The sequence below is a fragment of the Phyllostomus hastatus genome, unplaced genomic scaffold (assembly GCF_019186645.2).
Source record: "Phyllostomus hastatus isolate PE091 unplaced genomic scaffold, TTU_PhHast_1.1 phas_contig_159, whole genome shotgun sequence".
NCBI classification, from domain to species: Eukaryota; Metazoa; Chordata; class Mammalia; order Chiroptera; family Phyllostomidae; genus Phyllostomus; species Phyllostomus hastatus.
Window position 1 is genome coordinate 8,413,663 of NW_025333640.1, and position 26,847 is coordinate 8,440,509.

General features: G+C 49.7%; 1 protein-coding gene across 4 annotated transcripts in view; it reads left to right on the forward strand.

The window, feature by feature from the left end:
- GATA4 (GATA binding protein 4) overlaps positions 1-26,847 on the forward strand; it is a 76,835-nt gene that overhangs the window by 12,632 nt on the left and 37,356 nt on the right. For 2 of the 4 annotated variants that reach the window (XM_045831128.1, XM_045831131.1), the window contains exons 1-2: positions 12,858-13,011; positions 16,831-17,914. In XM_045831128.1, the coding sequence (XP_045687084.1) occupies positions 17,308-17,914 (607 nt within the window). In that variant the 5' untranslated portion in view covers positions 12,858-13,011; positions 16,831-17,307. Of the gene's footprint in view, positions 1-1,746; positions 2,158-12,857; positions 13,012-16,830; positions 17,915-26,847 lie in introns of those variants that run through there. The other 2 variants (XM_045831129.1, XM_045831130.1) reach the window with 2 other exon arrangements.

Below are 26,847 nucleotides of genomic sequence, written 5' to 3' on the forward strand. Positions count from 1 at the left end.
AGCTGTGTGACTCTGGATAAGTCTGTAGCCCTTTCTGGGTCCTCATCTATTAAATGAGTGGATGGATCTAGGCTCCCTGAAGTCCCTTGCAACTGCAGGGCTCCACACCAGCATCCGTGTCAGAGAGAGGTTGTCCTGTGTGTGCTAACAGGGCCGGAGGTGCCTGGGGTCATAGTCACCCCACCAGAAAGGGCACACAGGCTAAGGCACTGGTGAGGCAACACGTGGCATCTTCCCCACGTGAGCTCCTGTTTGCACACAGCGCAGGTCCACGTGTTCCAGCCACGTCCCTGATACCACATCCCAGTCAGAAGGGACAGACTTACACCCTGTAAGGGCAAGTTAGAAACTCCAATTTTCTGAATTCAACAAACTTTTAAAAACATCTATTACATGTTAGAAAATATGGAAAATACAAAAATATCAAACATAGGATTTGTTCCCTTAAGAGGATTGAAATTTGGGGGAGAGGGGTATGTAGACAGGCAGACATGTAGATAACACACAGAAACACAATATGTTAAAGGCTGTGGAACCACAGTAGTGAAAGAGATTGATCCTGGGAATGGAAGTTTCAATAAAATAAAAAGAATTTTTTAAAAAGGAAGATATGTAAAAAGAAAGTCCTTATTGTCCCCCTGTATAATCCTCACAATGCCCATGCCTTACTCATAGTGGCAGCACTTGGGTTCTGGAATCAAACTATCTGTAAATTTTGGCTCCGCCACCTATTAAGCTGGGCAAGTTACTTAATGGCTTTGTGCCTCAGTTTCTTCATCTGTAAAATGGAGGAACATAGAATAATTGTGTAGATAAATGAGAGAATCCATCCATGCAACACAGGTCTCAACATACGTGGCAAATCATAAGTGCCCAGGGTTAACTGTTAATAATAAACGTTTGCCTAGGAAATCGGTTGACATTTTTATCTGCAGCCCAAGCTTTTACCAGACACATTTAGGCAGGTCTTAGCGTTTTGGGTCCCTCACTGAGGCTCTGGCTGGGCTCAGACTGAGGCCTGGCACTCCTTAGCTTCCACGGTGTGGGACCAGGAACGAGCTCCTCGGTGTAGAACCATCTGACTTTTGGTTACATCCATTTGGGGAGCTTTAAAGTCACAAAATGTTGATGTAGGAAGGGGGTCCAGTCTCTTTACCTTACAGAAAGGAACTAAAGCTTAAGGAGTTATGTGATTTGTCTGTGCCCGCAGCGGCAGCATTAGAACCCAGCCTCCTAAGCTTCCACCAGCGTCACCTGTTGCCTAGACCGTGGCTCTCCCGTGCAGTGAGTGTCTCAGACTCGCCAACCTGGGATCCCTCCCTTCGCCCTCTCCGCTGTGCCCCAGAGAAAGGACGGCCTGTATTTCCGTTCCTGGGTCGTAGCTAACGGAGAATTAGGGCCCTCTGCCTGTCAGGAATAGCCCTCGACTCAAAGTGTGGAGGGGGAGGACACAAAACTTGAGCCCCTTAAAAGAGTGAACTAAGTTGTCACCGTGCTGACTTGCACCTAAATTCTCATGAGCCGAGAGCGCTTTGCGGGTACTAGGGTCCCGGTGGCGGCGTCAGCGTCACTAACAGAGGAGACGGCCGTGGGGGATTTCACTAGGAAGGCCGAGGGGCCAAAGCCAGGTGCCCTCCTTCCGTCCAGGCGCTGAGATCCGAGCGGCGGCCTTCCTCCTCCTCCTCCTCCTCCTCCTGAAAGGGCGCCTGGCGCACGCACCAGGCGAGAACAAGATGGGGGAAGGCGGGCCTGGAGCAGGCGGCGGACAGGTTGAGAATGAACCACGCGGGTTCTCTCTTTTCCAGCCGAGCGAGTGTCTCCACTACCCGAGGAGAATACCTGCTCAATTATGAAACTAGATGCGCACGGAACGACGAGGGGGTGCCACCCGGAGCCTTGCCACCGCCACGAGTGGGCGGATTTACTCTTATTTAGCCCCCTGGCTCATCGGCCGCCATACGCGAACGCTGAGGAACCCAAGCCCGGCCTTCGCGGCGTCCCGTTTCCTCCGCCCCGGAGAGCGGGAGGGACTCCGGTGCCACAAACGTCCCGCGTCTGGACAGGGCTTCCTCTGCTGGCCCAGGGGCCGCGAGGTCCCGCCTCAAGGGCGCGGCGGTCCTCGCCAGCGGGGGCGCCCGCTCGGCCCTGGGCCGCCGGGTAAGAGAGACGGGGACCCGGCTGGGAAGGCGCCGGCGCCGCAAGGAGGCTGCGGCCTCGGCCCGGGCGGGGGTGGGGGCTGGGCCGCGGGAGAGCGGGGGGCGGGGGGGGGAGCGAGGCGGCCGCGGGAGGAAGCGGGGCCCGCGCGCGGGCGCCAGGCCCCCGACGCGCTTCCGCGCCCCCTCGGCGGAGCCCGGCGGGGGCGCGCCCGGCGGGGGGGGCGGGCCGGCCGGGGGCTGACCCCGAGCGCCGCCGAGTCTGCGCCCGCCGGCCTCCCCGCGCTCGCCTTCTGCCGCCTCGGGTGAGGCGGCGGCCGTCAGCGCGCACCTCATCAATAAGGCCTGACAGGCCGCCGGCTCCGCGGCCATCCATCACACCCGCGGGCGCGGGCGGCGGCGCTGGGCATGGCGCGGGGGCGGGCGCGCGGGGCGCGGGGAGACGCCCGAGTACACGGGGGAGCCGGGCCGACCCTAGGAGAGCCCGAGGCAGACCCGTGTGGCTCGGAAGCCGCGTTTTTCCATCAATCGACAAATATTGGACTTTATTCCACCTCTAAACCCTGGTCTTTTAAGGACGTGTTCTTTTGTAAGGGAGCTTAGAACTGATCTAGCACCTCCCGAATGCTTCGCAGACGAGGAGACTGAGGGACGGAGTGGGAGGCTGGGCATGCCTGAGTTCACACCGCCAGGAAGGTGGTGGTGCAAACGAGCCCGCCTCGGACTCCCAGCCCCCGCGCAGGCCACACTGGCGTTCTGCGGGACCTATGCCTGATATGCACCTTTGGCATCAAATGTGTGAAATGGGCCAAGCCTTGCACGTTGCAGGTTCTAGGTGTGCCAGTCAGTGCACGAACTGTGCAGGGTCCGTACAGTTCCTGGCCCAAGTCTGGGCACCGTGTGTGTGCACGGTGACTGGGGTCCGAAAAAACAATGGTAAATGGGGCAAAAGTGAGTGGGGGGTTGGACACTTACATATAAAAGTAATACGGTTCCTGGGATTCTTTTACTTGCCCTTCCCACCTATTGCTTTCCCCCAAGGAGTTAACATGGTTTCTCTTCCTGCACTGAGTCTGCTCCAGCATTTTCTCCTGGTGCTTGTTTTCAGGACTCTTTCTCACTGGCCTGAACAGTTTAATGGTATTAACCTGTGTCCATCCTTATATCTCCGGAGTTTTCATGGTGCCTAGCACGTAGCACACATTCAGTAAATGTTTGCTGTATGAATTGCAACCCTTGTAAAGGAATTCAAATAATTCAGATCCAGAGGACACTGAGGCTGAAGAACTCTCAGATCAGAGTATCCGATTTCATTTCATGCGAGGGAGACCGGCGCACAGCGCCGCCTTTGATTTACTCAAAGCCACCCAGGGGGTGAGGTCAGCTCTATAGTGGCCCCCAGGATTCTCCACCCCCCCCCCGCCCCCGCACAGCATTTCTGGGCCACCACTTTCTCCCTGGTGTGGATTCCTGCATCTTTTTCACTTCTTTCCTCCCCTTCCCACCTTTTGGTTCTTCCACTGCTTAATTAGCAAGCTCTCTCCAAGGATGAGAGTAATAGGGAAATTGACAAAATCAAACTGTTTGCTGTGTTTCTCACAGGAAATCCCATATTTTGTGGGATTTTGTCCCTTTTTGTTGCTGATGATGGTGGTGTTTTATTAGTGTTCATATTGTTGGGTTTTTAGTTCAAGATGAGGTGAAGCCAATGACTGATGGGTTTCTATTAAGATTTATTTTTCCTCTATTACCACAAAGGTTTGACTGGAGTTAGAAACAATGATATTATCAACAACTCTGGGAAGGAGTAGAAAAGATCACATACACGTGCACACACACATGCGTGTGCACTTACCATTTTTATTGGGCAGAAAAGGAAGGCAGCAAAGCCATCCTGTGATGCAAATAGTCAGTGGCTTCTGGCTCCAAGTGATGTCTACTGGACTATGGCCTCTGTAGAAGCAGGTACAAAGTGTGGTGGCTTATCTGGCACAGGGCACACTTTCTTCCATTCACCATGTGCCTATGTGGTCGCCATGTGTGCATCACAGTCTGCTGCTGGGTGTGATGAAAAGAATCAGAGTTAAAACAACTTCTGCAAAAGTTGAGAGGATTTAGTAAGATCATGTACAGGAGAGGCCATATTTCACCAAATGCTCTTCTGTTAGTCCGTTCGGAAACACAGCCCTACTCTCAGGGGCAAACTCATTCTTTCAAGGTCAGGCCTTGGCTTACTCTTGCCTCATGGGACCAGCTGGCGAAAACCCAGTCTTCCCTGACTGACTGGGTCCTGGCCAGCCAGGTCTCCTGCCATCCATTCTCCTCCAACAGGGTGCTTGGGGAGTGGCAGTGTAGTTGAAAGTAATTTAGCAACCCTGAGATTCTGCTGCCTGGCTCCATGGCTCTCAGGAGGAGAGCACAGAAAAATCCTCCCCTGAATGTCACCCTTCCTGTAGCCCACTGTGAAATATGAGGGCACATGTGTCAAATGTGTGTGAATAGCCACTGGAGCTGTGGAGCCAGGGTAGTCTGCTATGGCCATGCCTGCAGACCACGCAGAAGACCAGTCTTGGAAACTGGATCCTTTAAAAGTGATGCAAGGGTTTCTTTTGTATATAAATCATTTTTCTGAAGTGTTTTAGGTGGGAGTCCAACATGTACCAGGGATGTGGAGTGTGTGTTCACGTGTAGAGAGAGAGAAGAGGGGCCGGAGACTCTTATCTTTCCCTAGCCATACTCTTTCCCCCTGCTTTTTAACAAGTCTGATTTATTGAGGTGAAATTTACATATAGTAACCTCATCCTTTTTAGTGAACAGTTCTGTGAGGTTTTTTTTGACAAACACACAAATGGTGTAATCACCATCACAATCAAGATATAGAAGAGTTGCAACACTTTACAAAATTTCCTGCTCCCCTTTCGCAGTCGCCTCTTCCCCAGCCCCTTGCACCAGCGACCTCCGATCTGCTTTCTGTCCCTACCTGAGAATGTCACGTACACGAGTTCATTTAGAATTGGAGTCTGGCCTCTTTCACGCAGTCCTGGCACATTTGAGATTCATTCATGTTGTTGAGTTTATGTGTAGTTCTTTCCGTTTTGTTCCTGAGTCGTGTTTTGCTGTTTGGATGTGCCTCGTTTGTTTTTCCATTCCCCAGTCAAGGATCACTGGTGTGGTTCACAGTGTGGGGCTGTTATGAGTAAAACTGAAGGGTTCGAAGGCATCAGCAATCCTCCTTTATAGATTAAAGCATAACTTGCATTCAGCTTTTCCCCTCCGGAGGCTAAGCATAAATAAATCTGCTAAGCAGCTATGTTTGTAGAGTTTGGGGTGAGATGTCACAGTCATCGACAAAAGTGGTATGTGGAGAAGAGAGAGTGTATTTAGAAAGGAGGGTAGAGAGGCAACGAGAATGAGAATTCAGGGCTTTTGAAGTGGAGTGGACAACTTTCTTATCCAGTGACTGAAAAAGTGATCACTCTTCACTGATAAGGGTTTGTCTTATACGCTCTGCTCTGAGCTGTCCGCCTCATCCCCAGCCCACCCTCGAGCCCAACGTGGGCTACTGGGACTGGGCATCTCCAGAAACTTCATGGGGAGGGGGGAGATACTTCCTCTGTGATGAGGTGGTGTGAGTTGGGGGTGGAAGGACAGGATAGGGTTAGCAGTCTAGACTCCTCGGGTTAGCTCTGCACCTCCATAAGTGAAAGCCTGCCTGCTCCCCTTTATCTAGGTGCTACTTACTCCATCTCGTTCAGACACTTTGCTTCTTGGTCATTCGCCCTGTGGTTCCTTGCGCTTAGTCAGTTTGCTGTTCTTTAGCACCTCCGCTGAGGAGGGGCTGCGGAAGAAAGCAAACTTTAAAGGTAGTGCATCCTTGTATCTCAACCAAACACATACAGTGAATGTGCAGAAAAGTTGAAGAGCCAAAAAGAAATGTAACGCCAGGGATCTTCCAGTGTTTTTATTCACTCAGGTCTGAATACAGTACATACCCATTTGACAGAAATAGGTAGGTCTAGTTATCTGAAGCTCCGTGTCTCCCTTCTCTTCTGCTGTTGCAAGAAACCAATTATTTCCAAACAATTAATAAAATATCTTCAAGGACCCACGGGTGTTAGGGGAAAAGCAACCCACTCTCTAGGGCACCTGTGCAACAGTGCTGCAACTGTGGGGTGGTGGCGTGGGAGGCACGTTACTGTCCATTGCAGGGAAGCCCAGGCCTGTCTGGAGTGGGCACTCACCAGCGGACCACAATGCCTCCAGCCTCCAGCCTCCTGCTCCTCCCTCGCACCTCTAACCCTGCCTTTCCGCGGTCCCCCAGAGACGCTGTTTTCGCACTTGGGCTTCGAGCTTCCTTGACACTTTCCTGTCTCTCTTGGCCGCGCCAAGCCTCGGCGCCTGCCTGGGCGTCTTCTCCAGCTCCGGGTCACCTCGGCTCCGTGGCCAAGGGAAGGGTGCCGGGACGGCGGGGAGGTGGCGGCTTGTGCGGAAATGGCGCTGGGAACACCACATCTCTGGTGGCCCCACAAGTCCCCCAGATGCGCATTGGGTCTGGCTACTGGCAGCGCTCCAGCCCCGTGTCTCCATCGCCATCGCTGCCCTCCCGGAAGCTGGGTGGTGTGGGGAGGGAGCCCTCAACTCTGGAATGACCTGGTCCTTGTCTGGTGCCCTCTATTCCAATCTGGCCCTGGTCGTTTACTTCCCATTTCTCTTGCTTTTTCCTCTCCCTAGGGGTCCAGATTCTCTGTTTCTGTCTCCAGGTCTCTTGAATCCTATCTCGCCTTCTTTCTCTGGGTCTGAGATCCCTGTCTCTATCCCTCCCCGCTCTCTCTGCCTGTCCATTCCTGATCTGCCCCACCCCATAACACTCCACCATGTAACACTATACTTGTGACTTATTTATTGTTCATCTTCCTCTTACAGAACATAAGCTCCCCTGGGAAGACTTTTTTTCCTCTATTTTCCTCCATGCCGAATCCCAGGGCCTTGAAAGTTTCTGACACAGAGCAGGTGTTCAATAAATGCAGAATGATTGACGAACCAATGAGTCCCGTCCCTCTCCAGCTTCCCCAGGCCCGTCTCACTCTCCGTTGTTCCCAAGTCTTTCCTCTGCCTCCTCTCTGCCTGTCTTCCTCTGTTCCCGCGTTTCTCTCCTTTCTGTCCTGTCTCTCTCCGTCGGCATCGTTCCCCGTGGTGTGTCCTAGGAGACCGTGCACCTGGCAACATTCCTTGATCTTTGAGGGGGAGCCCCACAGCCTCCGCGGAGTGCCCAACCAGGCTCACTAGCTGAGCATGACTTCCAAAATTCTGCACGCTGGGAAACCCCTTCTTGCCAACCCCAAAGCCCAGGGCTCTGGGGCTCCCTTAGGGGCAGCTCAAATTTAGGTGGGAGGTTTGAAGGCTGACCAGGTGACCAAGCCGAGCGATAAATGATTCCTAGCGACCCAGTTGAGGACACTTTCTCCACGCCAAGCCTGGACCTCAGCGTCCCTCTTTGAGAAATGGTGGCCACTCTGGGCACCTACTGTATGCCAGGGAACACATTTCCTTCTGAGGGGAGCAGTCCATTCTCCAACTTCCACCAACCCTGAGAGATGCTATTAGAAATACCTTTTGTAGTTTTAATCACTCTGCCTGCATTCCTTGAGCATCTGCTATGTGCCAACCATGGTCTCTGACCTCATAAAACTTACCTTCTGGGATGTGTAAGGGAAGAGAGCGTGTATGACCAAGCACAGGTAAACATGTATAACCAACTAGGAACATAAGGCCTATGAATAAAGCAAATTAATATTTTATACATTCCAAGAACATTTATCAGTCTTATTTCTCTGGAATTGGCACCTTTAGCACTGCAACTTTAAACATCCTTACAGGGGAGGAAGGAAGGAGGACCCACAAGTGAAATAATTGGGGCCCATGTCACCAAGAGAAATCCCAGAGATGGCAGCTTCAGTCCCCAAAGTGTAGGTTCCCCATGGCCAGCGATCGGGCAGTGGGTGCTGGAAGCTCCCGCTTGCTGCAGTTCGTTCCAGGACCTTGGATGAGGAGGGGGAGAGGGAGCCAGGCTGGGAGGAGTTAGAGGGTCCCCCTGCGGGACTCAAGAAGCTCTTAACTCACTCACCCGCCGGCCACAGTGTCCCCACACGCGCTCAGATGCCAGACTCAGTCTCAGTTCCGGCGCCAGAACCTGAGGAGTGCACCCTTTCCATTCAAAAGCCTCTGTCATCCTTCCCGAACATAATGAAAATGTGGAGACTCCTTTTCCATTTTCTTTCCCTTCCTACAAGCTCACAGATTATGAGAAATGAACTGTTTTATTTTAAGTCGATTTTAATGTTTAAATGTCATATGTACTCAGTAAAGAAAATTTAGAAATATTTGAAGGACAAAACGAATGTTAAAAAGTGTTTTATCACAGAAAGTTGATATTTAGTAAAATGGGAAAAAGAAGACTCAGGAACCTAGGTCTGAGACCTGTTGTGAAGCACGCCAGCATTGCCACCTGGGACAAATGTCTTAACCTTTCTGGGTCTCTGAGTTGCCATTTGTAGGAGGTCACACCTCCACTCCCTTCCTCTAGTGTAGGAATGTTGTTTCCGCAAGAAAATAGAATCTGAGACTGTTTTGTAGTCTAAAATGACTATGAAGTATGAGAAGTTGTGCCAAAAACTCTAGTCCTCAGGGTCAGGAGCACCCAGAAGCGTTTGCAGAGGTCTGTGAGAGCATGCCTTCACTTTGCAACACCGATTTGTGTTTTTAAAAGCAAGACAAATAAAAGCGTTGCTGCCTTTGCTCTTTGAGACTGCAGGCAGAGGGCTCACGGTAGCTTCCTGGGATGCAGAGCTCCGCTCCCGGTGGGAGGGATGAGAGTCTCTCTGTCCCTCCTGCCCCCACAGAGAATTCTGGTTGAGCAAGGCTTGCAGCTCAAGGAGGGAAAGGTCTATAGTAGCCTTGCAGCTTAATTCATTCTCCGTTTATCCACCCGCTCCGCACTTTGGCTCTTGGTGCTCCGCCTGCGAGGAATCGAGCAGAGGGCAGGGCAGGGCAGGCCAGCGAGTGAGCACCAAGGGTCGCAGAGGGAGGAGGACTCCAGCTTGTGGCTCCTGGCCAAGGCGCGGGCATTGTAAGTCAGTGGGGACCGGGTCAGGAGCCCACATACGTTCAGTGCGGGTCACTTTGCGTGTCTGTCCTTGAGTTCAAGCTCACAAGTCCGCAGAGACGCATCTATGTCTCCAAAGAAATTCGTTACACGGGACGGGGATTGGTGGGGGGGGGGAGTGACTTCCGTAGTCCCCCCTGTGGCGCTCTCAGGAGGCTCACTGTTGCCAATTGTAAGACTTTTGGGGCCCCGTGTTTTTAAGGTTTCATTGGTTGTCGGGTAAAGCAGGAGCTGAGACTGATTTTTGCAGGGTGCCCAATGACCTCACCAGCCAGAACTGAGATCGTGGCACCCCACATGGCACTTAAAGAAGCAGCTGGGGTCTGCCCAGGAAATCCAGGGCACACAGTGTGGGAGATTCTCTCTGGTGTCACTGTAAGTTCCGTTGTCCACTGTTTATTAACCCCCCCCCCCCCCCCGCCAGGCAACTAGAGTTCAGATTCCTCTGTATGTCTCGTCCAGCCCACAACTGTGCCTCTGCTGGGCTATGACCTACTCCAGCCCCAGGGACTTTAATGGAGTAAGGAAATGCAACTTTTCTTGTGTCCTGGAGAGAATACTTTTAAGCATACCATACATGTAGGTGATTCTTATTTGTTAAAATCTCACAACTTGACTGTTCGCTAGACCCAGGCCCTTAGTAAAAAGAGGTCGAAGACTTGCACAGTATTCACATTTCCCGGTGGAATATGGAAAAGAAAAGTAGAAAGCAAACGTGAGTGGGGTTGGGCCACATCCCAGACCAGAAGCCTAAGAACATCTCCTTAAAAATAGCCTCTTAAGATTTTGAACCTTAGAGCACCCCTCCCCCTCCAACCGCCGCCTGAACAGGGAGAAGCCTGGGAACCTGCCGATAAACCTCCTCCAGGCCGACGGGCCAGCGAGGCCTTGAAATGCTCCCCGCTCCTGGCAACCCGCGCGGGGAGGCTGCTCCCGCCTCCCCAAGGGAGGGAGGAGGCCAAGGAAGAAAAGTGGGAGGGAGTGAGGGAAAACGAAACACCCCAAAAGAGCAGGCTGCACGCCACACACCCTCTTGAATGTCCTTGAGCTAAGCCCTTTGGGGAGAAAATCGGGGTGGTGGAAACAGAGAAAAAATCTACAGGAAACAGACACAAATTTCTCTGTCCCGGGGCGCTTCCTAGAACCAACGAATCTTTTCATGCTCCCAGGCTTCAGCCCACGAGGAGAGCGCCAGCGGGAGGTGTGGGTAAGGCTCTGTCAAGGGCCTGGCCTGCAGCGGGACTGCAGGGGTGGGGGGCCTGTGAATCAGGGCTTCCTCAGGAGCAGCAGTTTAGAAACAGCGGGCTCCTTCATCAGGGGTCTCATAACCAGGCCACACATAGAAGGGCCTGGTATTGTCCCATCACTGTGAAGAGGAGATTGAAATTCCGAGAGGCTGAGGGGTGGGAGAACAGCCGCGGGAGGCTCGCCGCAGGTCGTCCAACTGACGCGAATCTCAGCACCCGCGCCCTTGAGCCTTGGTCCACCCGCACTCCTGGAAGTAGATGCCGTGGGAGCGGCCTTTGTCCTTGGCTTGGGTGAGCAAGCTCAGAGGGCTGTTCCTCCAGATGCCCAGCCCCAAGCACCTGGCTTGTTGTTTAAAAGAAAAAAAAAATCACTGCCTTTTCCCTAGTGTCAGCCCCTTTCGCCCTCTTGAGGGTCGTGCGCAGGAGGCAGCTCTGAGACCTTGGGCATCACTGGAGCCACAAATCCCCACGGAGAAGTGAGCGAGGCCGGGGCAGCTACCCGCCTGTCCAAGCCCAGATTTTCAACGCTCCAGAAAGTCCTCATAGGCCCCAAATGCAGGCCTTTGGCTTCAAGGGGCTCTCGCTCACCCGACGGGGATGAGGGACCTTTTTAAACAACGCAGGGGGTGCGTACCCTTCTAGAAGCTCCGCTGCGTCTGAAAGGGCGCAGGTTGAAGTGTCCTCCAGAAACCGCCTTTCCTCAGGTCCGACCTCAGGGATCCCCAGGATCTCCACCCTCTTGAGTCCTCGGACCTGGGATCTGCAGTGCCAAATTTCGCAGAGGCGCTGGCGAGGAGTTGGGGGAACTGGAAAAGGGAAACTCAGCTTCCGGGGCGCGAAGGTGCCCAGGCTGACAGTTGCCTAAGGGGCGTCTGCGCGCAGACCTTCCGCAGCTCTGTCTGGAGCCCCAGTTTTCTCTCCTGCTCTGGGGCGCCTCTGGACCTCCGCAGCTTTTAGCTCAGGGAAGAGAAATCCCTGCGCAGCCGCGCTCAGTCCTTCCTCTGGGATTTTCCTAAGAATCCCCACGAGTTGGCTACAATTCCTTTGGGGGTTTCCTTTCAATCAGGCCTAGCGTCCTACCTTCGTCCTCTGCGCCCCGCCCCGGTTACCCTCACACAGGCCAAGATTCCATGACGGATCACCAACTGCGGAATCGGCGTCACTGCTACCTTTCCTTCAGAGACACACAGGTTTCACGCAGGGTGGTATCCCGGCCCCCCTTCCAGATCCCTCTAATCTGGTATGAGAAAACTGTGATAGAGAGAAGAGCGCGGCTTTGTGTGTGTGTGTGTCGGGGGAGGTTAACAGAAAGCGTGAGAGCCGCCGGCCGGCTGTTATCTGGGGCTGAAGGCTGCGGTAATCGATGGGTTATTTTTACGCAGTAATAGGGCCCTGTGATTGCTCTATTAACCTTTAGACCTGTCTGAGGGACTCTCCGGCTCACAGCCCCGCCGCGCTGGGGCCTCTAGGCACTGATGCCGACTCCAAACCCTCGCCCTCCACCTTCCCTGCCCCTGCTGGAGGGAGGAGGCTGAGGCTACAGACCGAGAAGTCCCGCTGGATTGCGGAGCTCCCCAAGGCCCCGCCTTGTCACTGGGATTAGTGCCGCGGCCCGCAGGCTGCACAGAAAACAGAAAGATCTGAAAGGAGAGGCCGCCTGGGTAGGAAGCGTCGCCAGGCGGGGGTGCGCATTTTGCATAAATATATAAAATTGAGGGCGGGAGTCAGCGCTGAAAATCTGGGAAACTCCTGGGAAAGCGAAAAGAGGGCTTACATCTCCGAGCTCTGATTTGAGGGGCCAGTCCCAGGTTTACTGTTTCTTACACATAACTAGGAGTCCCCAGCCAGGAGGATCTCCACTACCCACTATCCTCCCGGAGATCTTTGGCAGACCAGGAATGACCCAGTCCCCTACATCTGATCTGGGGTCACCTTCCCCTCTATCAGTCCCACCCCTTGCCCACTGCTTTCAGGGCCACAGAAGGCTCAAGACAGCTAAGAGGCGGGAGAAGGGGTAAGGCCGGGAGGTGGCTGGAGAGAGGGCTCATTAATAAACTGACCCTGGGCAAAATTGCAAACCAGATTGCAGCCGCCGCAGGGCAGTGAGTGAAGCCCCGCAACCTGGAAGCAGCACTTTGGCGTTTTCCTAGGAGATCTCTGCGCCTGGACTTTGCCTACTAGGGGAGTTTTTTTTTAACAGCTCGGCAGTGGGACGCCCAGCGGATTTGCAGCAGCCTGGCCGCACCCCCGCCCCCCCCCCCCGCTTTTACACGTGACTTCGATAGGCCAGTCAGCGGCCAGAGGGAGCGTAGGGGCGAGAGGACCCGGGAGGCGAGCTCGGGGACTTGGAGGCGGCTGGCACGGCGGCTGCGAGAGGCTCTGCCGCCGCGGAAACTCCTGGGCCCAGGAGATCGCACGCTGGCCCTCCTGGGAGGTCCAGACTCCGCAGGTACAGCTTTTTTCTTCTCTGTCCTTGCCCTTTCCCACCAACCGCTACACTCCCAGCTTCTCCGCGCTGGTTTGCCTGGGAATGGAGAGGTAACTAATAGGTGAAAGGAGACATTGGTCACTCTTCTTTCCCCACACTAGCCGAAGCCTGCCCTGCCTCTGGCTTAGCAGCTTCTTTAAAACACAGTAAGATTTGGGGGGGCGGGGTGGGGGGTGGAGAGGAAGCAGACAAGGATCTTCGAAGTTCCTTTTGGATTCTTTTGGTGCGAACTTGAACTTTTAAAATCACGCCCCGTGTGCAGATTCTCCAGCCCTCGTTTGCGCCTCGCAGGCCAGTGCCTAGGTAATGATGGCCAGGTGAAATCACCCTGACCAACTCATCCGGGACAGGCCACTGGCAGCTCGAACACAGAGGGGCAAAGACAGAGGAGTGTCGCCCATCGGTGACTCCGGGAACGCTGCGTGGCTGTGGGAGACAGAGGCCCCAGGGAGGCGCTCTGCAGTCGAACACAGTTGCAGAGCGCCCGGCCTTTCTATGCCTTTCTGACCGGCCTCCTCGCCTTTCTGACGGGGGGTGCCGCGAACTAAACGCCCCCCACAGAGCAACCCTACCCACTCACAGCGCTTGTGGGTGAGACTAGTTGCGGGCACCGGGCGGAAAACAGCGACGTCCCTCTGCTGGCCACGGTTTGCTGCCCGGACCCACGATATGTCGTTGGCTTTGGGTCACTCAGGGGAGAGGAGGATGCCCGAGGCATGAACTGCCACCACCCTGATGGAATGAGGGGACTTTCGTTTGGGCCGAGAGGGTGGTGACGGACCCTAGGCCTGGGGGGAATCGGGGCGGCAGGCCAGCAGCGCTGGGAAGGTTGGGGAAGCGCATCACGGAAGTCTTTCCTGTGTTCCTCAGTAAAGGAACGGACAGCCGGGAGCAGGTTTCAGGCTGTTAAACACAGAATGGCTTTAATGTGGGTGGCAGAGTAATGGTCCCCACACTTCTGAGCGCGCTGATGTGTGACGGTTTTCTGCGCAGCAGGCCCGGAGCGAAGGCGCGACCGGAGCCGAAAGAGCAGGAGTGACCTGTAAATGGACGCGAACACTTTGGCGTCCTGGGTTCTCCAGCTCTCAGAAGTGGATCGGAGAAAGGCTGTGGGCTAAATCACGGAGATAGAAAGCATTTCGTGTCTGGCCTGTGAATTTGAGGTGAACTGGGATGAGTGATCAGGAGTAAAGGGAAAACTGGGGCGTAGGCCTGGACCCCTATGGCGAGGCCAGACTCTGCCACTCTCAGGAGCTCGCTGCGTTCCCTCTCCCAGCGCCTGGCCAGGGCTCAATTACAGGAGCAAGCGAGAGTCGTTTTAAGAAAATAGTTAATTTCTGGTTTTGTTTCCCCCCCCCAGAAAGCTATTGAAGGGTATTTTCTCCACCTCCTGTTGTCTAGTAATCCAACTCTGAGATAATGTACCAGTCTTTAAAAAGGCAGAGAATGTCAAATGTTAGATTTATGGTATTTTTAGCGCTTACATTTTAAAGCTTGTAAGTTAGCATTTGTATGCATATTGGAAGTTGGATTACAAAATTATAAATCTTCCTTTTCTGAAGTTATGTGAGGAAAAACTCACATTATGTTTTAGAACTGCTCAGGTTGAGTATTAGAGAAAATATAATTAAATAGGTCAAGTACTTGATTTTAAAATTAAATAGTGAATATTTCACTAAGGTGAACCTATGTATTTACTTACTGAAACCCAGAAATTCCTATAAGGTATTAGTATTTTGCCTTCATTTTCAAAGGAAGAAAGTTGATGATCTCTGGTCAAAGTTTTTGTATCCACCCTCTAACCAAACTTGTTACTGAAAGTAAATTTCCCCCAAATCAATAATTTATTGTATAGTTTAGAAAGCAAACAATTAACATTTAGGAGTCAGAATGTGACTATAAAACATAGTGCTATTTCAATATTATTATTATTATTATTTTAGCAATGTTGCAAAAATGGTTAAAAGTACTTAAAAGATTCTATTTCCAGAATTGTTTTACAATAACAAAGATAACCATTTATTATAGTACATATTACAGATGAGGCACTTTCTTACAGTACATTAGAAATCTGTAAATACTAGCCAACAATTATGTAGAACTCCCTTCTGCCTGTTATAACAGTTTTACATAAACTTTGTTATAAGTGGCTTTACATATATTGATTTATAATTCTTACCATGACTCCGTGAGATAGATACCTTGTTTTTTAAAAGATTTTATTTATTTTTAGAGAGGGGAAGGGAGGGAGAGAAGGGAGAAAAACATCAATGTGTGGTTGCCTCTCACGTGGCCCCCACCAAGGACCTGGCCCACAACCCAGGCATGTGCCCTGACTGGGAATCAAACCGGCAACACTTTGGTTTGCAGCCTGTGCTCAATCCGATGAGCTGTGCCAGCCAGGGCAGATCTTTACCATTTACAAAAATCTTCAATATTTGCATTTTTGCAAATGAAGAAATGGAGACACACAGAGGTTAAGTAACATGTTTAGTCATTCATTCAGTAAATGGCAGAACCTGGATTTAGCCGATAGTTCAGCTGACATCTTTGTAAGTCTGCTATTGCAATGAAAGAGAGACCACTGTTAGAAGTAGCTGCCTCTTCTTGAGGAGAAAAGTAGGAGTGTAGTGGACAGCCTCAACCCCCTCAGGCCCTACGGATTCCATTTCTCCACCCCCTTTAATTGTACTTTGATCTTCCACAAGTTTCAAAACTTTCCAATGCTTCAGTTCCCTCTTTTGTAAAATGAGGAGACACTTTTACTTAGTGGAGCTGTGGAGAGAAGGGCCTGGAACAGAGCAGGTGCTCCAGAATATAGAGGTCTTATTTTGTCAGAAAAGAAGTGGCTGGTAAACACAAAACACAGCATACAAAAATATAATCAAATCCTACAAACTGTTCTTTGCTGCTCTCATTGGTTTGATTCCAGGCCTGGGTGGACCAATGGGTCTATGTGAAACCCCCACTCAATGAATTGGAATGGTCCTGGGAGTAGTTCTGGAAAGTGCCCTTGTACTTTCCTCTCACCTTCCTGGTCTTAACAACCACTCTCTAAAATCTCCAAAAATAACTACTTGCAAGAAACACGTATCTTGTCTGATTTGATATAGTGTCAAATTTTATTTGCCTGATTTGATTTGATATACCACTTGGTATAGTGTGTGGATAAGGGATTTCACAATCCTTTTCACTGAGATAGAGCAGACACTTCTAGTTTATGTTTATAGAATTTTAGATTCTACCTCTAGTTTAAAAAGAAAGGACTGCAAACAAAAATTTATTAGGTTGCCAGTTTTTATAAAGTTTGTAATTGTTTTCCACAGGCAATGTAAAGTTCTTTCATGGCCAGGTACACTTAGGAATGAGTAGGGGACAGAAAAGGTAAGAGATTTCTTGGGTCTCGGGCACTCCACGGGAACCCAAACTCTTGGACGTATAAAATACTGGGACAATAATACGTTTTTTAAAAAATAGTATACGATAAAAGTCTTTCCTGACGAGCAACACAAAAAAGTCGGCCTAGATCACAACCAGTAATTCCATATTCAATCAATAATCGGGAAGCCCCCGCACATCCGAGAGAATGCGCCCCCAGGGGTGAGCCAGACCCCACGGCCTCCGGAAAAACAGACCGCGGCTTCCCTCCGAACCGCGTGGCTTCCGAAGCTGGGCCCGAAAGTGGCGACTGCGTTTGCAGTGCGGGCGAAGCAACCAAGCATAGGGGAAGTGGGCTCTGAGAGCTCAGAATGAACTTACCTCCCTTTTGTCGTTCTTTAGGACTCAGCTGCAGCGAGCAGGGAAGGAGCCAGCCCGGCCCTGGGGCTTTGGAGCCAGACTACCGCGCCCTGCGCCCGAGGCCCCAGTGCCCTGAGGACTACGCAGTGACGGCTCCGGGCGTGACCCGAAGGTCCGTTTCCCGCACCTGCGCCCATGCTCCACCCCACATCTTCAGTCACCCCTAGGCGCTCGGGAACTCCAGGCCTCGGATTGGATCCGCCTCTCCACCATTTCCAGGAACAACCAAAAATTTAATTTGGGATTTCTCCTGAGTAAAACAAGTGTTTTGCTCAATGACGGATTTAATACGTTTATATCTTTGAAGAATTTTTTTAAAACATTTGATTTTTGATCCTCATTTTTGTGATAGTCCCTCGCCTGAACATTATTATTTGTTTTTGTGATTATTTTTCGCTCTGTGCATTGCTCCTTGACCCGCAAAGGAGAGGACTCAGAGGCTGAGAGCTCGCAGGGGCAATGTACCAGAGCCTGGCCATGGCCGCCAACCACGGCCCCCCTCCGGGGGCCTACGAGACCGGCGGCCCGGGTGCCTTCATGCACAGCGCGGGCGCTGCATCCTCGCCCGTCTACGTGCCCACGCCACGGGTGCCTTCCTCCGTGCTGGGCCTGTCTTACCTCCAAGGCGGAGGCGGAGGCGCTGCCTCTGGGGCCACCTCGGGCAGCAGTTCGGGTGCGGCGCCGTCCAGTGCTGGGCCTGGGACCCAGCAGAGTAGCCCGGGCTGGAGCCAGGAGGGAGCCGCCTACACCCCGCCGCCCGTGTCGCCGCGCTTCTCCTTCCCGGGCACCACAGGGTCCCTGGCGGCTGCTGCCGCCGCCGCCGCGGCCCGGGAAGCCGCGGCCTACAGCAGTGGCGGCGGGGCGGCGGGCGCGGGCCTGACCAGCCGCGAGCAGTACGGGCGTGCCGGCTTCGCCAGCTCCTACTCCAGCCCTTACCCAGCCTACATGGCCGACGTGGGTGCGTCCTGGGCCGCGGCCGCTGCCGCCTCTGCCGGGCCCTTCGACAGTCCGGTCCTGCACAGCCTGCCTGGCCGCGCCAACCCCGCCGCACGACACCCCAATCTCGGTGAGTATTGAGCGCGAGTACCGGGGCCAGATGAGGACCGGAACAGAGGCTGTCCAGAGCTCTGTCGGGGCATTTAATTCTCACGAGGTGTGGGGTCGTGGGGTAGGAGGGGCGCGGGGTCGGTATGCGTGAGTTTCCAGGGAAAGCAAACTGGCAGAAGCTGGCGGCACGCGGAGATGATGGCGGTGAAGGTCACAGCCCCGGAGAGCCCAGACGCTGTTAACCGAGGGCGGGCCTGCCCTCTAGACCCTTTTCTGAAAGAGAGAAGACTGAGGTGGCGAGTCTGAACGCGTCCTCAGAGCCCAGACGTCGGGTCTTGCTGGCCCTGCCGTGCGCCCGGGCAGCGCCCTTCCCTGGGTGCCAGTGGGAGGCCGACCGCGCGGCAGCCCTCGGTGGAGGCGTTGGCCATCGCTGGTTTTCTGTCCCCCTTTCCTCCCGGCCCTCCCTCAGAGCCCTCCTCGGGGAACCGATTACGTTGGCTTGGCAACCAAGATCTTCAGGGCCATTTGGCAGCCCAGTTGGAGGATCCTTCGGGGTGGCAGATGATTTTCCTGTCGGGGATTTCACACCGGGAACAAAGGAGAGACGAGTGGTGCAGATGGGTTGAACCGGGGCCGGCACCACCCGGGTGCCTTGGGGCCAGAACCCGCCGTCGCGTCGTGCTGGTCTGCAGGGGCAGATGTGCCCAGGGGTGCATTTAACGCCACCGGCTCAGTGTCCTGGAGCTTGGTGGGCTCAGAGGGGCTTCTTTATGATGCCCTCTTTATAATGCGCGACTTAGCGGAGACTTGGCCGCCTCATCCAAGTGCTGAGCCTCCTCTTATACCAAGGACTGTGGTTAGAAATAATAATGGACACCATTTAATATTTCACTTGAATGTCACACCTGGGAAAGATGCCAGGCGCGGGCCCCCTGCCCCGATGTGCGGATGAACAAAATGAGGTCTGAAAGAGAGCCTCGGTGCTTTGGGCTGGCAGGGTAAGGAAACTCGCGACCTCTAGTTAAAAATGCAAACGACCTCTGGTCCGGTAGAATTTCAGAAAGGACTGGATCCGGTGTGGACGGCGATGGCTTTTGTGGGGGAGGGGAAGCCTAGGTTGGAGAAACAAAGTTAACATTTATTGACTACCTACTAAGTGCTAAATCCTTTCACATTTGTTCTCACTTTGAAGAGTAAAGCCTGTCCCTCCCAGGTTTCCAGTCTTGGGCTGACTCAGAGACCCGTCCAGGCTTTGAAGAGCTTTTAAATTATTTTCTGACCCTGGGTGGCCAGGGAAGGTCCCTAGGCGGGTTCAGCCAAATACACATCCCAGGTAAACTGATTAACCGTGGAAGTGGCGCCGAGTCTGAGCCTGTGCCTCCTGGTGTCCCCCTTCCCCTCGCGGGAGAGCCAGACAGCCACCCCAGGGGAGGTGGGGAACCTCCGGAGCCTTTGGGGAGGACCTGGGAGAGATAGCGTGTTGGACATTTCCATACAATGGCAGCTCCCAGCGCGTGTTTGGGTGGGGTGGGGCGCTTTGGGCTTGCATTCTTAGAACTCACCCGTTCTCTCTAGAACTTCTGTTTTAAAAGAGGTCCCCATAGTCCCGCTTCTTTTAAATTGGAACTGGGTGTGTGTGTGTGGGGGCGGGGGGGTGGAGTTTGTTTTCTAATCCCTATAACCCTGGGGCGAGAACTTGGTGATTGGTTAGAGGAAAGAAAGGGAAGGTCAAAAGCCAAAGATGGAGGATACTTCCTGGTCATCAGAGCTAAAACCACAGCCATGTTTAAAAAAAAAAAAAAATTTACTGTGTGAATCTTTGAATTCTGAAATGTAGCCCGTACCATGCAGGAGGGCGTTGAATAAGTAATATTCCCAAATTCCAGGGTCAGCAGATGGCACTCGGCCCTCCAAGGAGCACTTGCTAGCCAAGAGCTGTGGCCTGTTCTCCCTGCACTGGGCGGTGTCCCACAAGCTCAGGATGTCCCACCTGAGCACAGCCCTTGGGTCTGGCCTAACAGCTGGAGTTCCTCTTCTGACATAGCCCCGTGTTTTACTCGGGCCAGTCTTGAAAGGTTCCATGTTATCTTTGTGAGGTTGAATTTGTTGGCATTCACATCTTCAGGTGGCACATAAAAGCAAGTTACATTAGAAACGGTGCATGTGAATGGGTTTCTATACATTCGTCCTCTCACGTGGGCCCTCCTGAAAATGCCTGTTGGCTTTCTTGAGGAGCAGCCTTGACATATTAGTTGACAGTTTGTGATAGAAAGATGATGACCAAGAATTACTGATTTCATGATGTTTATTGAGAGCTTGCTGTGTAGAGTTGCCCCAGGCCCTAAAATGGGAATTCGGTGCTGTGGTATATGCAGGCAAACCTAGATTTAATTTACGTGCCCCCATGTCCTTGGTTGGGCAAGTTATTTACCTCTCTGTCTCTTCTCTTTTTCTTTAGAAAAGGATAGTGATTACTACTTTTTGTGTTGTTTTAAACTAGAACTTAAAATAAGGTGATGAAGTATTTGGCTTTGCCCCCTCATAAATGATGGCTATTTTATTAAACAGTCACATACTATCATATGGAGTGACCAATTTTTCTGATTTGCTCAGGACTGATGAGGTTTTCCAGGACTTGGGAATTTTAGTGCTAAACCTAGGACAGTCCCTGATAAAGGGGATGGTTGACCACCCTACACAGATATGAATATGAGTACATGACCCAGCAGTGAGCTATAGTAGTGACTTCAGAGCACAGTGGAAAAGACAGGTTGTTTTTCCCTTCATTTAGGAATCTGGAAGTCTTCACCTAAGTGGTGCCATCTGCATTTGGCCTTGGAGGATGAGTAGGAGTTTGCCAGGAAAAGCACGTGCAATTTAAAAAGAAAAAGGCCAGTTATTCCCTTGTTTACCACCACACTGGGTAGTACCATGAAATGATACAGCACCACTTGACTTTTGAGTAAATAATATATTTATCACCATAGGTAAAACCACATAGACTAGCTCACCCTCCACTCAAAAAGGGTTTGGAATTTCAATGAGAAGAAATAAAAGAACACCATTTTTCTATGAAGTATTAATCACCTTAGTATTAACAATAATTAATATCTTGCCAGAGTTCTTACGTTGTTTTTTTTTAAGATTTTATTTATTTATTTTTAGAGAGAGGGAAGGGAAGGAGAAACAGAGGGAGAGAAACATCAACGTGTGGTTGCCTCTTGTGTGCCCGCAAGTGGGGACCTGGCCCGCAACCCAGGCATCAAACAAGCAGCCCTTTGGTTTGCAGGCTGGCACTCAATCCACTGGGCCACACCAGCCAGCACTATGCTGGTTCTTTTGGATAAGGCAAAAATCAAGGTAATGAAAGCTAACAGGGACCTCTGTAAAGCTCTGCACTGAGGTTGGAAGGAATTATTCTACCTTGGCTGCAGTGTATATGAACTTTTAATTCATTCCAAGTTCAGCATGAGCCCTGACCCTAAAACAACAGTTGAAATCATTAATTAGGCTGCATTAATGGAATTATGTGACCTTACTGAGGGCAGGTACAGAGTCTTACTCATATTTGTGTACCTGGCACATGTTGGGCACTTGGCAAATATTTGAGTAGAGATCCAGGAGGCAATTGCCTCAGTGCTCTGCCCAGGTCAAACCGCACACAATGGCTGCTTAGAAGGCCCACTGGAGAGTCACAGGGAAGAGAGGGCAGGGTGGGAGAGGGCTCTGGAAACTTGGGGAAACCACTGGAACTGTTTAGATTGGAGAAGTCATGAGGTGGATAAGAGAGGGTGAGAGTGTACAGGTATCTAAAAGGCAGAAGTCTATGGCCTTCTAACTTTGTGTTGCTCCAGGTGAGCAGGTGTTAGGTTTGAGAAGAACACTTTCTCACACTTGATTGTAGTTGTTGAAATGGAATATGGAACATGGCTTGTCCAGATAATAAACCCCTGGGCACTGAAAGTGCTTAAGGAGAGACTGTGTTGCCATCTGCTAGTGGAGCTGTGCAAAGAATTCTTACCTTTCAAGGGTTCAGGTCTGTGTTTGTGTCCATGTGAAATAGATGCAGCGGGATGATGTATCTGTCTCTTTTTCAAGAATCCAATCACAGTGGTTATGCAGGTAGAGCAATTTGTCGAAACTGATAGAAATGTACTGTGTCAAAGCAGGAGTGTTTTACTGTGTGTACATTACACCACAATAAAGTTGATTTTTGTAGCAATTAATGCTTGTAAATACTTAAGACTGAAAAGGAGACAATGGAAATTATATGTATGGGAAGAGGGGGGTCTGAGGAGAGTAACAGGTAATATGAAAATATGATAAAGATTAAATTAAATTTAAAAATTATATGTAAATACTCCTTGAAGGAAATGGCGTTGTGGTAGATGTTACTGGAAAAACTATGAAAACATGTTCTATTATAAAATAACAGTCCTTTTGTGTAATAAAGAAATAAGCATTATATTATTTACAAAGGATCAGAAAATATTGAGTCATTTTAAGGATTGGTTAAAATGCATGTGTATCACTCGGTATTTTGCAGATGGTTTCTTTAAAAACTTTGCCTCTTTCGAGGTATTCTAAGTTTGTTTATGGTATAGGTTGGAGGAAAATTCTGAAGTATTTTCTGGATCTTTTGGGGGCCACTTATCAATGAGGCCAGTTGGTTTCAGAGCTGGTTCATTTATAAAGGGAACTTTGTGGGATCAACTTTTTTTTTTTTTTTAGATCAAGTCTTAAGTAGCATGTTTGGCTAGAGAATGATTTGTCAGTCTTTGAGAAAACCAAAGTTGTTTAACTTTCCGGTTACCACCCTGAGCAGGTCAGCCAGAGAGCTGGGCAGATCTGTGGTACTCAGCTGAGAACCGATTACATGGAAAAGGTGTGTGGGGGTGGCCAGGGGTGTGTCGCTGCTTCTAGTGAGACTTGTCACCTGCCCAATTGTGTCCCATCAAAAGGTCAGGCCACATTTGCTAGTCACTTTCTAAGCACTCAGGTGGAATGATGCATGCACAGGAGACAGTTTTAGATAACACTTTCTTCTGAATTCCTCCCCTTTTTTTTTAAAGAACTTAAGTTAGCTAAGAAAACAAACATACTCTGAGGGGTGGGGAAACAGGAACTCAATACCTGTGGGTGGGGTGTAAATCAGTACAACCTTTACGGAGAGCCCTTGGTGAAAGCAACAAATTACAAAGTAGATAACATTGATCCAGAAATTCAACTTCTAGGAATTTATTCTATAAATAAACTGGTACATATTAGTGGCAGTACTCTTTGTATGAGGGAAATTGGAAATAACCTAAATGTGCATTATTAGGAGCTGTTTGTATACATATGGAACATGCAAACAATGGCATATAAAAGTATTAAAAAATTAGAAGTTTATTATGCAATAGCTTGGAGTCCTCTTCAAGACATTTTAAGTGCAGGGTGTACATGTGGCATGATATTGGTGTAAAAAATAAAAGAAGAAGAAAAAAAGATTATATGCCTTTGAAAATACTTAATTTATCTCCGTATTATAGACAGTATTCACAGGGAGTTTGTAACCTGGTAAACACAGTCAGTGAGGGGTAAAGGTGGAAGTGGATTTTCACCATCTATGCCTTGGAGCCTTTTGAAAATTTCAAACATCTGAACCATTTTGATTTTTGTGCTTCTTTATTAATTCCTTAAATAACACAAAAATACATTTAAAATATAGGGAGGTTAAAGTTAAGCTTTATTTTTTTTACCCCATAAGCATTTTAAAATGTATAGTTCAGTAGTGTTAAGTATATTCACATTGTTGTGAAATAGATTTTCAGAATGTTTCCTCTTGCAAAACTGAACCTCCATGCCCATTACCCCTCTCCCCATTCCTCCCTCTCCCTGTGCCCCGGCAACCACACCCTACTTTCTGTCTCTATGAGTCTGATGACTCTAGGAACTTCATAAAACTGAAATCACGTAGTATTTGCCTTTTTGTGACTAGCTTATTTCACTGAGCATAATATCCTCAGGTTCAATTATGTTGTAGCATGTGTGAGAACTTCCTCTTTAATGCTGAGTAATAGTTCATTGTATGTATATATCACATTTTGTATATCCATTCATCTGTCCTGGACATTTGAATTGTTTCCACCTCTTGTGAATAATGCTTCCGTGAACAACCTTTTGAATTTTGAAACATGTGACTATATTACCAATTAAAAAATTAAACCAATTCAGTTTTTCAGTTTCACACAGTGTTCATGAATTAACTTCCTGAAAGTCTCCCTCTTTTTTTTTAAAACAGGGTTCTATATTTAGTTTATGGATGCATGGCAAAAATACTTTAAAACAAATGTTTATTGAATTTGGCTTTTGATATTTGCTTACACAACAGATTGCTTTACTGAGGAGACAAAACCCTTATCCTACACTCAATAATGTCTTTGGGTAGCAGGTCTCAGTCAGCAGCTGTCAGGTGACCCCCACACTGACATGGCTCCCTCATGGGCACCTTCCCAGGCATGAGCAATTCTCTCTTGGGTTACATTGGAGCTACATCCTGAAAACCACTAATGTAGGGCAGTGATGGGACTGTGTTAGAAAACAAATTACCTTTTCTCCAGGGCAAGATAAGTGTATTAGCCAGTTCTTTTCAGCCTGTTCTTTTAAGAGACTGAGTTGCATGCAGTTTAGAGCTGAAGCCAGTTGCAAATGTTGCTGTTTCTGTCTGCAGAGGAAAGAGGCAGGATCACTGGGTTTATCCTTGCCTTGCTCTAGAAGAGGGCAATTCTTGCAGACCCAGGGAAAGCTGCTACCGCTGCTGCTGCTGCCACTGCCACCACTGCTGTAAGAACTTGAAGGGGCCTTTTTGACATCTAAAAGTATTTGTCTGCTGGTGCCTAGCCTGCACATTTTGAACAAGGTGCAGGGGACAAAGCTCTCTCTCATGGTTTGCATGGGTGTCTCTGTTATAGTGACCTTGGCTTCATGTTACACAGTCCATGAAAAATTATTTAAACATTTTATTGGCTATCTATAGAGCTACTTCTTTGTCTCCTTCTAAAGAAGGTTGGAAAGATAATATGGGTGGGGTTATATTAGGAATAGCTTCTATCTGTTTTAAGTTATACAAAATAAATGTACAAGTTTGGGCACATTAAGGTTTGGAAACTAGCTAACAACTTTTTAGAGATAGTAGCCTATATCCTGTACTACATATATGCTTGTATCTTACATTATATATGTGCAATTTATATGTAGGAGGTTGGATCCTTTATTAAGGATCAATGAGGAAGTTGTCAGGGACTTTTAAGTCCTTTTTGAGAGATAGATATTATCTTGATTTTGCAGGAGAGGAAAGTGAGGCTCAGATGAAGTGCTCTGGCCAGGTAGCTCAGTTGGTCAGAGCATCGTTGCAATAAGCCAAGGTTGCAGTCCCATCCCCGGTCAGGGCACATACAAGAATCAAGCAGCAAATGTACAGATATGTGGGCCAATGAATCAGTGTTTCTCTCTAGAAAGAAAGGAAGGAAGGAAAGAAAGAAGGAAAGATTGGTTAATTAATCTGCCCCAGTTCTTACCAGTAGAACCTAGCAGCTCTGGCTTAGAACCAGGTTAAGTCCAACTTCCAGGACCATGGTTCCCCCACTCACCACACTTTCCATTTACATTTATCCCTGTAGAAACAGAAGGTGCTTAGTGATGGAAGGGCTCGATTAAACTTTAGGGGTTTCTGTTACTTGGCTCTCCACCTGTTCCCCACCCCAGTCTAGTTTCTCTTCTGTGTTTTCCTTCCTTCCCCCCAAAGTGTCTGCAGGTACAGTGTCTTCCATCTCACTCTGACACTGCAGAATTCGCAATGTCAGAAATCCCTGTTTTGCACAAACTTCTTTTTCGGCTTCCTGATCCTGGTGTGCAGAGAATGAGAGATTTCCCAGAATTCAGACCCCCCATGCTAGAGGATTCTCACTGGGGAGCGGTGTGGTGGGTACATTTGGCTGCATAAGAGAAATACCATATGGTTATCTCTTAAACCCCTTTCCTAAAAGACAATGAAAATCATCTCTGTATTCTCCTTTCTCTGAAGATTCAAATGTATTTGTGGGAGCAGCAGAGAAAGGAGAGGAGAAAAGCCCAGTAATTATGTTTTTTAAAAAATATTTCTTATTATTGATTTTTAAACAGAGAGGAAATGAGAGATTGAGAGAGAGAGAGAAAGAGACAGAGGTAAACATTGATTTGTTTACGCATTCATTGGTTGATTCTTATATGTGCCCTGACTGGGGATTGAACTCACAACCTTAGAGTACTGGGACAATGCTGTAACCATCTGAGCTACGCAGCCATGGCCCAGTAATTATGTTTCTAATGAAGATGAGAGTAGGGGCATGGATCACGAAACTGAATAAAACCTCAAGCCAGAAGAGCCCCCCATGGCATTGGCCAGAGCTGAACACAGAAGCCATCAGTGGAAACTTTCTCGTTTCTGGCAGGGGGCCTGTGGTTTTATCTATTACCACTCTGTAATCAGAATTGAACCAGGATAGTCAAGCCTCTTATCTGAATGAAGGGAATTTGTTTTTCTGGCCTTCAGTGTTTTGCAGAATCCCCAAAATTGACTTCATGTCTTTAAACATCTTCTTTTTCCTCAAAGGAAGAATATAATCCAGGCAGGTAAGAGCCACTCCATGTGTTTAAAGTCATCGAGAAGCCTCTGCGAGGGTGGAACGTGAGTCTATCTGTCACTCTGTGTTGAATAATCACAGATATCCTTCATTTGGAGGATGAGAAGCCAAGGAGTCACTACCAGAATTTGGCGGGAAGTTTCTGAGGCTTATCAAACCAATCGCAGATCCAACTTTGCTTTTTAAAATTGAATTTAGTCCTTAAATGACTTTTTAAAAAATCCTTTTCCTTCCCAGTTTAAATCTTCATTTTCACTTGTAGCAATCCAGTCAAACTTTATCACCTCAA